The sequence below is a fragment of the Chlamydotis macqueenii genome, chromosome 3 (genome assembly GCF_036417535.1).
Source record: "Chlamydotis macqueenii isolate bChlMac1 chromosome 3, bChlMac1.mat, whole genome shotgun sequence".
NCBI classification, from domain to species: Eukaryota; Metazoa; Chordata; class Aves; order Otidiformes; family Otididae; genus Chlamydotis; species Chlamydotis macqueenii.
Window position 1 is genome coordinate 98,975,835 of NC_141558.1, and position 12,639 is coordinate 98,988,473.

The window sequence follows — 12,639 nt, forward strand, 5'->3', positions numbered from 1 at the left end:
AGACTGTTGCTATATGCAGAGTATGAAAAAATATATTTATTGGGTTACAAACTTATATACTATTATGTACTTGTGTACTATTCTAAAAATACACATATCTCCAAAGTAGTAATAAAGTCTGCGTGATGAGTAATAAACCAGTGAAAATTAACACAGGAGAAAGTCGATTGCCCTACCTGTTCTTTGTCCTTTTACTTTGATCTCTTGGGACTACCTTATCAGTACACCGTGAAATCATGGTGCCACTAATATCTGCAAAAGATGCACCAATGACGTCAATAGGGGAAAAAAACCTGCCATTTAGGGAAAAAAAACAACAACAAAAGAATGCATTTAAAATGTGTGTGTTAGTTTTCCCTTGATTTAGAATTTCCTCCAAAATTATACTGGCCAGAGGCTCACACTGACACCTTCTCTTTGAGGCTGAAGACAGATGTAGGGTCTGGCATAAACTTTAAAAGTTTTGTAAATGACTCAGTAGATATGGAGGAGAATTCTAGGTATTCCAGAAGAGGACTATGCATTTGACTCAGCTCTGAAAGGCACCAAAACAACAGGGAATTAAAGATGTAGCAGTTTTGTACACAGAAACGAATATTATAACTGTCTGGAATGTTTTAGCTACCCTTTTCTCATTCTCTGAGACTGAGGAACTATGAAAATAAGCCACATGACAGAAAAGTAACATTTTAAAACTTGTGACATGGTTATAAACACTTTAAAAAAAGTACCTTTTTTTTTTTTTTGAGACTGGGCACTTTCAGTCTCATAGAGCATAAAAGTTTAACAGAAGAGACATAATAGACACTGTCCTGCACGACATCCTTCTCTCTAAACTAGAGAGGCATGGGTTTGATGGACGGACCACTCGGTGGATAAGGAGTTGGCTGGACGGCCGCACTCAGAGAGTGGTGGTCAACGGCTCAATGTCCAAGTGGAGACCGGTCACGAGTGGCGTCCCTCAGGGGTCCGTGTTGGGCCCAGCCCTGTTCAACATCTTTGTCGGCGACATGGACAGTGGGATAGAGTGCACACTCAGCAAGTTCGCCGATGACACCAAGTTGTGTGGTGCCGTCGACGCGCTGGAAGAGAGGGATGCCATCCAGAGGGACCTTGACAGGCTGGAGAGGTGGGCCCGTGCCAACCTCATGAAGTTCAACCACGCCAAGTGCAAGGTCCTGCACCTGGGTCATGGCAATCCCAGGCACAAATACAGGCTGGGCGGAGAATGGATCGAGAGCAGCCCTGAGGAGAAGGACTTGGGAGTGCTTGTGGACGAGAAGCTCAACATGAGCGGGCAATGTGCCCTTGTGGCCCAGAAGGCCAACTGCATCCTGGGCTGCATCAAGAGGAGCGTGGCCAGTAGGTCGAAGGAGGTGATTCTGCCCCTCTACTCTGCCCTGGTGAGACCCCACCTGTAGTACTGTGTCCAATTCTGGAGCCCCCAGCATAAGAAGGACATGGACCAGTTGGAGAAAGTCCAGAGGAGGGCCATGAAGATGATCAGAGGGCTGGAGCACCTTTCCTATGAGGACAGGCTGAGAGAGTTGGGGCTGTTCAGCCTGGAGAAGAGGAGGCTCTGGACCTGATAGCGGTCTTCCAGTACCTCAAGGGGGCCTACAGGGAAGATGGGGAGACACTGTTCAGTAGGGCCTGTTGTGACAGGACGAGGGGTAATGGTTTCAAAATAGAGGGAGGTAGATTTAGATTAGATATTAGGAAAAAAATTTTTACAATGAGAGTTGTAGAACACTGGAACAGGTTGCCCAGATAGGTGGTGGATGCCCCATCCCTGGAAAAGTTCAAGGCCAGGTTGGATGAGGCTCTGAGCAACCTGATCTAGTCGAAGATGTCCCTGCTTCTTGCAGGGGGATTGGCCTAGATGACCTTTGAAGGCGCATTCCAATCCTAACCATTCTATGATTCTATAATAGTTTTGACAACAGACTCAGATGAATTAAATTTTTGCAGCCTTCTTCAACACCTAGGACTAGCCTCCACTTTTAGACATATTTTTTTAATGATATTTTTTCATAACTGTGTCATCAAAGTTTTTGTACAATGCTCCAAACAATATAATCTGGAACCTAAATTATTATACAATTGTTTCACAACATTCCATAATTTACTCCTCTAAGCTATCGGCTAGAAAGAAAGTACACAAAATACAATGGAACTAAAATTAGGCATGATATATATCCGATTACAGCATTCCCATCACCATTTTTGAAATACTGATGAAGTTTTTATGATCTTCAGTATACAATATTTCACAAAAATTTATCTTGTTCTCTTATCCATTTTCATCCACTTCCAGTAATGAGTAGGGTCACCTGGGTGATCAAAAAGACAAACAGTTGTTACCAGCCAAATGAGACCCACAAACATCAACACTGAAACAATTTTAGAAGTTACGGCCTGCTGCAGGGTAAGATTTTGTGATCTGTATTATGCAGGTGATTAAACTACCATCACGATGTGCTCTGGGTTTAGTGATCTATGTATTAATTATCCAGATCAGTAGTTATGATTTGAACCTTAAGTTCTGCAAGTCTTAATGCAACCATTCAGTTTTGTAGCATCTGCTAATTTCTGTTAGTATGGGTCATGAGATAGTTTTCAGATAAACATTTAATTTTCAAATGCTTATAAAAATAAATAATCCTGGCAGTAATACAATAAGAAACCTGAGACTGAGATACAGTTTCTGTATCAGTAAAGTCTAGAATGATGATTATGAAACTACATGAACAAGATACTAATCAATATTATTCAAAACAAAAAGAAGAAAAATAATCCAAAAGAGTGGATTTCCTAACATGATAAATATTAAGGCGACAGTTCTCTGTGTAAATACAAAGTTTAACTTTTAGAATAGTCATAATCCTCAATAACTAGACATGCTCTTATGAAAATCTGCAAACTGTATCAGATTTCAAAACTTACTCTTAATATTTTGCCTCTGTCTTTGGATATCCTCTTTTTCTGCTGCTCAGTCTTTTTTGAGAGCAGGAACAGGACATCAGGCTTTCATTTTAATTTCATCATATATCTCCCATATGAGAGGAGGAGAGGTTATTATACAACTTCATGTACTGAAAGTGCTTCAGTACAAAACTAAAGATACTCTGATTCCAAAGCACATAAACAGACAAAACCCCATCAGTTCCATAAACCTTCACTTGAGCTAATCCAATTCAAAGATTGCTAGAAACCTAAGAAAAGCATGCAATTGTTGAAGGTTACACAGATGGAGACAATTTTGAATTATGTTGAGATGCAGATCAGTAAAGAGAACTACAGTTCTAAGTGTGTCACCCACTTAGTGTTGTTGACACTTTTTCCTCTGGGACAATTTTTACACCTCATGATTTAAAATGAGATTTCTACATAACTGTTTGTTTTTTTTTTTTTCCCTGAAGACAGTAATTAAGTAAAATACCTCTGATTATTTTTAACTGAATGGGTATGCAAATGGAAGACATAAGAACGTTGTAATCTCTAGAACAGTTTCTTAAAAAACACAAGTAACAACTTCAAGAGGGGCTTTTGTGGTACCAGTTTACCAATATATGATCCTATGGTGCTGTTAAAAATTGCACGTGCTCTGTTAGTTTACAATTCTTTAGTATTATTTATATTACATTTCTTTAAAATTAATTAATTTTATCATTAAAGAAACACACACATCACTGAAATTGAATCACAAAGTGAAATCTATCAATTTTTAAGAAATAATTCTGAAGATAAGGGTTTACATTCAAATTCTGGACAGGAATAAAATGCTTAGTTATCATAAGTGATATTTATTACAGAAGTAAAGCATGACAAGACCCAGATTCTTCCTCTCCTCAGCAGTGATGTGGGTTCAACTCCACGCAGTCAGCTGAGATAGAAAAAGTTGCTTAATTAGAAGTGTCAAAAGTAATAGCAACTTTTGGTTCTTGAAAGAAAGCACTGCATTTTACAGGAAGGTCATTTTGTTTCACTGACAGATGATGTTTACATCAGTGATGTCACGTTTCAAACTTTTCAACAGGTTTCGGTAACAATGGTATAACCCTCAACATAAAGATATTATCCACAATTAAGAGATAAACCACAATTCAGCATGGATATTCCACATTATTCATGGTGAGCAAACTCTTCTAATATACACAACTATAATAAAAATATGCAAAACTTATAGTTTACATCTTAAAACTTACAGTTAGGAATATCTAGCAATGTTGTGAAAACACTTCAGACCTTCCAGTGTGAAAAAGACAAAACAATGTAGCTATATTGTGATGCTACTGTGCTTCAGCTGGTACATTCAACCTAAGTTTTAGTGATTCCAGTCTCATAGCAAGCTTAGACCTAACACGACAAGTGATTAACAGGCTGAATATGCTCAGCTTTGAGCGTTTTACTCTGCAGTTACATGGTTCAGTTATTCCATAAAGTTAGTAAAAACAAGCTCTCATAGACAAAAATTAGCTCAATGGTAACTATCCCATCGTCTTCAGTTTGCTACCTGTACACATGTACCCTTTACTGAGGAGGAAGGTGGAATCTTCTCCTCCGGTCTGGATATCCTGGTCTATGTTCTCTACCTGGAGGGAACAGGAGAGGAATTAAATATTTTTAATTAACATTAAAGCAGGAAAACAAGAGCTTATTCAGCTAGTCTACAAGAAAAATTACATTAATACATATTTTGAAAAAAGAGCACGTCCCTCTCCAGCTGGTGCACTGGCTAGTATTTTGAGATGTTGGAGGTTAAAGTCCGTGGTGGCATTGCTCTTCTTAAAGCTCTTGGGCCACTGTAACTTTTAAGTCTAGTCCAATTAATGGGTTGGGATAGTGAATCACACAGGTCATACACTGCGGCCGGCTGATCAGACTGTGTGAATTCAGGAAAGGAAAATACACTATTTAGGACCAGACATAAGCTATATTAAACACTTTCATACTGGTTTAAGTGTGCCTGTGTACAATAATGCTTTAGGTACAGATTCCTATAAGCAAAGTAGTACTCAAACTGTAAATTAAATATTTTTTTCAGCACCAAAGTTCTACCAAGTCGCACTTACGTTACAGTTCTGTCAAAATCCTATTAATCGGAAACATGCTTGAACACAGAGTAAGCAACGCAAGTGTGGAAGCCTTTATTAAATACCTAGCAAATGGAAACTTGCTACAAACTCAGATCTTTCAGTATAGTTGTGTTATGTTCAGCTACATGGTTTACAGCATGCTACGACTGAAGTGACTGTATCTGTTTTGATGCAATTACATTCCATGAAGAAATGGGACTCTGGATAATTCCCTTTTGTCTTGGACAAAAGAGTTTCTTTTGAGTGAGACACATCTCCAACAATTCTAGTTGTTGACTAGACACAATTCTTGACACTCATCTTTCCTTTTTTTCTAACAAGCCGCTTTTAATTTTCCATAAAAGCTTTTCTCCAAGATCTTGTTTCTAAAGAAAAATAAATCACTTTTGAAAAAGTGATATTTTCTAAGCTGAATCCTTTAAAAAGCAAAAGTTGCCTATTTTCCTTTTTTCTTCTTTTCCAATAGAGAGATGGAAGAAAAATAAGGCAAAGGTGGATAGAAACAAAGAAAGCAAAACTATTTTTTTTTGCCGAGAACATAATTTTCTTAGGTAGAATATAGTTGACCCCCAAACGCAACAGCTTCTAAATGCAAGTAGGAAATTGTCAAAACACTTCACTATTTCGCCCTTCTCACTGTTTATGATTCTGGGGGTAGATGACTGGTAGCTGAAATTATCATCCATTACTTCTAGCTCTCTGACAGCTCTTACTCATTATCCCCTCATCCCTCCCCTGGGTCCATGAGAGTTCTCATGTCCACCTTATCATAGGCAGAAATTCTATACCCTTGTCAATCCTTTTCACTATTTCTAATGTATTAGGGTATCCTTGATTTCAACCATTCATGTAGCTGTTACAAACAGTCCCATAGACATTCTCCTCCCTATCTCCTTCCCTTATCTTCAGCTCACTTTTCAGATGAGTTTTTGAGTACTAGTAGGAGAATCATTGTCCAAATCACGGAAATTTTAAAATATAGCTATAAAAGTATGTAAGACAAGGCATAGATAAAGTTAGACTTACTTTTTTATTTTCTGTTTTGCTATCTTTTGTATGTCAATTTAGATCTAGGTGGTAATCTATATGCTATGACAAACAATCTCAGTGTTTATCAGCTGGACTGCTGAAGAGAGCAACAGAGACACATGATACTCAATAGTGATTTCCATAGTTTTCAGTGCTTGGTTTATTTTTAGCTATTTGTAGAATGAGGTAACAACGTAATTCAAAACAAGGTATTAGTGGTCTTAACTGCTAATTAACAGCATTTTGTCTACCAATATGCTATATGGCATGTGGTGTGGTGTTTCAGTCACGAATCTAGAATCCAGAAAGTCACGCTTTATTACACAGATCTATGCTACCTCAGGCAAGAGTTTTAAACTGAAAGCATGCAGATTACAAAGTGCTGCAATGCAAGGTTTTATATCCCAGTAGAGAACCCCAACCTCAGCTTTAAGTTAGACACCTACGATCTGTCTAACAACCATCAGAATGGAGAGACACTCAAGAAGTCAGCATGCTAAACAGAAAATATTCTAAATCAACAAAGAAGAAACACTAAGGGAAAAATCTACCTCCTTGTCAGGCTTAAATGTCCTGCTCTAAGTTACATGGATGCACTGTCTCCATTTGTGACACAGAGTCAAGAAATTCATGAAGAGAACTTAAAATAAATAAATAAAACCAGCCAAACAAAGCCCAAACCCTCCCCAAACCCACAGCTGAATTCCCTTCTCTCAAAACACAGGGAGAGGATGAGATGTTAATTACAACAGATCAGCGGCCACCATAAAATGAGGGATGCCTAAGTTCAATTCTTGTTCTGCCTGAAGGGATTCAAACCATCATCTCAGAGAAATACCAGTGCTTCTTAGGTTTATTCTTTCTGGGTGGAGGCATTCTTTCCTCCACTGTTGCAGTTGAGCCATTGTCATGGAATTCTTACACATTAACTGGTAAGAGAGAGCAAAGGCTGCCTGATTGCTAGGTACACTCCTGACACAGAAGATATGGGTCCCGTGGTTACTGTTCCATTACTTTTTAAGACATTTAATCCAATGATTTATATATAATATGCAACAGTAGGAACCGTAACAGTATACCATGGGAAGGTATATAAAAGATGGGATACATATCAGTAATATTTCTAGGAAGTTTTATCATGTAAGCTATCATGGAACACAAAATTGCTACTTTTTTTCTTCTTTTTTCTCTCTCTTTGGTGAGACACACACATATAGCAGAGAACAGCTATACAATGAAGAAACCTTAATACCTGTCTTAATATTAGCAAACTTAGGAAAAAGAAACTTTTTCAAAATGAGTCATCTTGGCAGATCAGTCTAAAAGGAGCTCTAAAGCCTTGCAAGGCTCTTTTGTAAGGACAGACATATTTTTTTCCAATAAATCTATTTTACTTATAACAGAGGCAATTTAACTGCACTTATGGGATCATGTTTTAAGAGTGTCCTGAGGGTAGTAAACAGGGCTAGTATAAAAGAAGCCAAGATGTTTTAATAATGCTACTGAAACACATTTATAACACAATTCAGCATAGTTACTGTGGAACATATATTGTAGAATACAACTAGTCGCAAGATCTCTGCAGCTGGTCAGAGATGACCCGATCCCTGAATAGCAAGATTCCTGAGATTGTCACAGTAACAATGACCAGTTTTCATTCTGCTTACAGTCAGGGTGAAAACTCTGTATTTTAGCTTTCCATTTTACATACACAATCAATCTCATCAAACAATCTCATCTGTGAATCAAATTATAGCATCTCACTCTCAAGCATACAACAGTGGCAGCTGAAACACTTTCAAAACTTTATTTATCTATTATTTATCCTCCCTAATCACATCATCAGTCTTCTTTGAAAACCCCACCTGGAAGCACAGAAGAAATTTAGGCTCTGCAGACTTAATAAAATAATTGATCTTTCTTAGATACGTCTCTTCCTTTTGCTTATTTTCTTTAGTCTATGTGTATATGCTTTAAATCGTTATAATGAGGAAGTAAAACTGAATTATGTCAGCTCAACAGTGTTATCCACAGTGATGCTTCAGCAAAATGTCTGTTCTGCTCAAGAAGTGAGATTGGTGAATGACTTAAGATTAATGCCAAGACAAGAAAGAACTTGCATTTCTGTTACTTAGACAATGATCTGGAAGCTGAGACTCTGATCTAGAAAACCACTTAAGAATGTGTTTAACTTTATTCGTATGCTTAAGTGTTTTGTTGAAGCATGAACTAAGATCTGCAGCTGAAGACTTCAGACAGACATTTCTGTGCAGCTGTGCCAATTTGTTTTACAACTATTACAATTTTAACACAGTTCATCTGAGACCAAGCATGGAAAGTTTAAATACCACATGAAAGTTCGTTTCCCCAGAACACTGTGAGTAAAAGATTGCTTCAGATTGTAACGCTACACTCTAACTCAAGTTGCAGTTAGTTTTTGCTAATGGTAGTATACAACTGTAACTGATACAAGTTTTGTAACTGACTGCTGTAGCCATGGGGTAACTGCGTACATACAAATGCAAACTGCATATAGACATAGAGCTGTTATATTATTGATAGAGACAATTCCAAATACACACACATGCACACATTTTTTACCTTGTGGTTGAGGATTTCTCCACAGGAACCCCCTCATCTGGTTATGATATGGAGGAACAAAAGAACTTCTGTGTGTTTGCTGGAACCTGGGATTAAATTCTCCTTGTTGTGTTCCTGAAAAACAGTATTTACTAAGCAACACTGACTGTATATGAGATTAAATGAAGAAAAAGAGAGACAGTATATTCTTTTTCGGGAAACAATATTTCTTAGTTTTATGCCAAAATACGTAGGCACAATCATGATTTTTTTCAAACTAAAGTCAGCCTAATAAGTATGGTTCTTGTCCTCATTTCCATCTATGCACATCATGATTACAAGCTGTTAACAAGTGTGTTTAGAAACCAGATGAAAATTTTATGACACAGATTTAGAGACTGCAGTCATTAAAACAAAACAGAAATCTCTGTCCAAATTGGAATCACAAATCATAATTTAAATGGTTAAGTACAGCTCTCGAGCAACAGCAGATGATAACAAGGTCTGATGTCATAAATCACCAACAGATTACCCTTAGTTTTGAATGTCCAGCACCAGTATGGTGTAGTACCACATCAGAAGTATTTCTGTCACATAATGCAAAGTACTGAACTAGTAGAAAATCGTTCTGTCTGTTGTAATTTGCTTGGTGAATTTTGAAGGGGTAATTTTTATCCTCACACACATTACAACTGAACAGGTATTAAGGAGGTAATAAAGATAATACCAGCATAAACACTGAGATACAGTGTGAATTATTTTGAAGATTCAAAAGCCTCAACATTCAGGCTGATCTGTGAACGATGCTGAAAACCTTTTAGATGTTTTTTTTTTCCTGAAAGTTAGGTAGATCAGTTGGAGAAAACAAATATCTTCACTAAACTGAGCCATAAAGCCAGGGGAAAAAAGCGCAAGGTCTTAGGCAAAAAAAAAAAAGCCATTCTCCAGGTTGCTCAAAAACTTTCTTATATTTTGAACTATATCTGTCAGTACAGTAAGTAGTATTCTCTCTTCAGTGCCTCACTCAGACCTTCAACTATCAACGTCAAAACAACTGCCCTGAGGGAAAGGAAGAAAAAACACTGAGTCACCTAATTCCTCTTATAAAATAACTTTAGTGACTGAGTAAATAGCAGTGATGTTTCTGCCAGTGAATCATATTTTGTTTACTGCATAAGTCTCACTAACTATGTAGATTGATGGAAATATTATTTTATCCAAACTTGGGTCATCAAATTCACATGAATTCCTGAAAATAGGAAATATTTTCTTGGATCTCTCCATTGGTTTCTTGGAGAAAGACCTTACAATTTACACAGCTTGATGCCTACGTAAATGCTGCTGCTGCTGAAGGATAATTGAGCTCATCAATATATTGACTTTGTCGAGAAAATTAGCACAATGCCAACCTGTGATAAATCCATTCCCTCTTGGTCTCCTCTGTATTGTTCTTTTCTTTGCCATACAAGCCTTGCAAATTAAAGACTTCAGATTCTGGAATGGTGTAATCAAAGACTCCTGCAGACAACAGGATTAAAAATCAATGACTGTTCTGCATTTCTCTCTTCAGGTGTAGCACAAATCAATCGCATATACAACAATTAAAAAGACTCGTCTTAGCCACACTCATGCATATAGGAAGGTGGTAGATCTAACTTGCATTTTTTCAGGAAACAAAGTTCAAACATTTGATAAGAAAAGTGGATGAGTAGGGGTGCAGAAGGAATGTTCTCCTCTTTCTCAGCGAAGTTTGTTTTTCTTCTCTGCTCACATTTGTAAATCAGTTGCTTTTCTAGTCTACTACCTTGCACCTGTAGATATACTTAACTAGACTTCTATCAGCAATACCTCAGGCAGAGATGGTTAAAGCATCCAGGTAAGGACTGATGAACTCATGGAAAACACAGCAGTGAAAATCAAAGTGCCTCAAACTTAAACGTTAGAAACAAAACTTAACACAATAGTAATACATCAGCCCCAGCTCCTGACTGATAAAATATAACCAAGTCTAAACAGAAATGCGTGAATTAAATAAAAATATTTACCTTGTGGTGTGACAAAAAGTTCTACTGTCAAAAGGACAAGCTGAAGCTATTTAAAGATGTAATACTAAGAGATGTTCCAACCCTAACCATTCTATGATTCTATGATATATCCTTAATTTGCACTAATTTCAGTGAGCTTTGAAGAAGTGTCAGATCTTAGAATCTTTTTCTTTTTTATTGATTTGTACTGCATATGTGGGTAGTAGTACATATTGAAAAGAATTATGAAAAGACAGATTTTTAGAGCAATAGCATAATTAGTGATTTTCATAAAACTGGACTATTTACAGGATGACAATTCCAAGGCAGAGGGGGAGCAGGAAGGAGAGGAGAAGATTACAGGATAAGGTAAAAAATCTAATAGGTGGCAAGACTGCAACAACTAGAGGTAAATGAGAGGTAGAGTCTGAATCCCTGAACCCTCCCGGGAACTTTCCTAGCACATTTTTTGAGTTAACAAACCTCTTAATAGAGCCTTAAGCAAAACCCACAGACATTTTTTTTTCAACACAACTGAGTACAGTCTGTGAAGAATACCGACTAATGAGAAAAAAAATAATTTTATTATTGAGAGAATAAATTCAGAATGTGTTTATGAAGGTTGGATGAAAGGCACAATCAAAAAAGGACAAAACAGATCACTTATGCTGAGCCCATTAGGTAATTTGGTTTTAATTTAAAAAAACTGGTCACGAACATGCTCATTAGTGAGAAGCACAATAAAAAAGCTAATAAAGTGATAATATCATTGCCTCACTGCTTTATGAGACTATTATATCCAATTTTCTGTGTGGATAAACAAACTAATATGATTACTGTTATGAAAAACAGAACTAGCATAATATGAGCTTAGTGTATTTTTTTAAAAAAGCAAGATGGCTCTATTTTTTATTCTTATCAGAAGCTTTCTGTATTTTATCTTTAACAGCTGCTAGGGCTACAAAGAGCTGAGCTACACAAAAACTTGCCCATAAATATATCAAATGCATTTAATTTATACATTTTCTTCTTTTGGCACAAGACTCTGTGGGAATCAAACCCTAAAGTGTTCAAAATTTCTAGTATACATGTAAATATTTAACCAAGATTGTATTTCCACTGTAATTTTCATAAAGCTGTTAACGGCATTTAAGCCCATCACAATCAAAACAACACTGATTCTGAGATCTCCTGCGCTCCCTGAAGTAATGTAACTCTCCAGGTCACAGAGAAGGGACCTCAGGAGTTCGGAGAAAAGCACCAAACACCAAAAGGAGTAACTTTTTCCTATGACTTATCTTTTCTGTAACAAAACATCCCATGTAGACTAACTTTTTTTTCTGAACACAATGCCTTCGCTATCATCGGATTAGATTTATGGTGCTCAAGGGCAGATAGTTAACAAACAAGTGCTGAAAGATCCTGGCTTCCAGTGGTACATTGAGCTCTGCCAGGAACTAAGTACCAATCTTATTTATTAAAGCTGAACTTATAATAATAGGAAAAACCAATCACACATGCTTGTTGCCTTGCCAGTGTCCCCAGCTAAACTGGCATCTCTTGACAATTCTCCCAAAAACGGATTCTTGCCTCAAACTGATAAGCTGGAAAGCTATTTTATTAGTCTGGGAGATATCTCTGCCATATATGTACCATAAAATCATACCTAAAAAAGAAAAAGATATTTGAACTACTCTAAAAATTCACAGGGCTAGACTGTTTTTCCCCACATCAGAACAGTTTATCTGGGGTTTGTTTAAACTAGAGTATCAGGCTTTTAAAAACTCTAACCTAGATATTTTAGTTGATCAAGCAAATTTCCAACTCTGTTCTAGAGATTTAAGCATCTTCCTTCATCTTCCTTCTAAGGCAGGTTAAAATATAACTAACCTGACGACATCAAGATT

The 12,639-nt window shown here is 37.0% G+C and overlaps 1 protein-coding gene across 2 annotated transcripts in view; it reads right to left on the reverse strand.

Moving 5' to 3' along the window:
• Nucleotides 1-3,608: 3,608 nt before the first annotated feature.
• FAM120B (family with sequence similarity 120 member B) overlaps nucleotides 3,609-12,639 on the reverse strand; it is a 50,437-nt gene continuing 41,406 nt past the window's right edge. For both annotated transcript variants that reach the window (XM_086745072.1, XM_086745071.1), the window contains 3 exons: nucleotides 10,118-10,226; nucleotides 8,730-8,843; nucleotides 3,609-4,595 (listed from right to left, as the gene is read on the reverse strand). In XM_086745072.1, coding sequence (XP_086601198.1) covers nucleotides 4,534-4,595; nucleotides 8,730-8,843; nucleotides 10,118-10,226 — 285 coding nt within the window. In that variant the 3' untranslated portion in view covers nucleotides 3,609-4,533. The remainder of the gene's footprint in view (nucleotides 4,596-8,729; nucleotides 8,844-10,117; nucleotides 10,227-12,639) is intronic.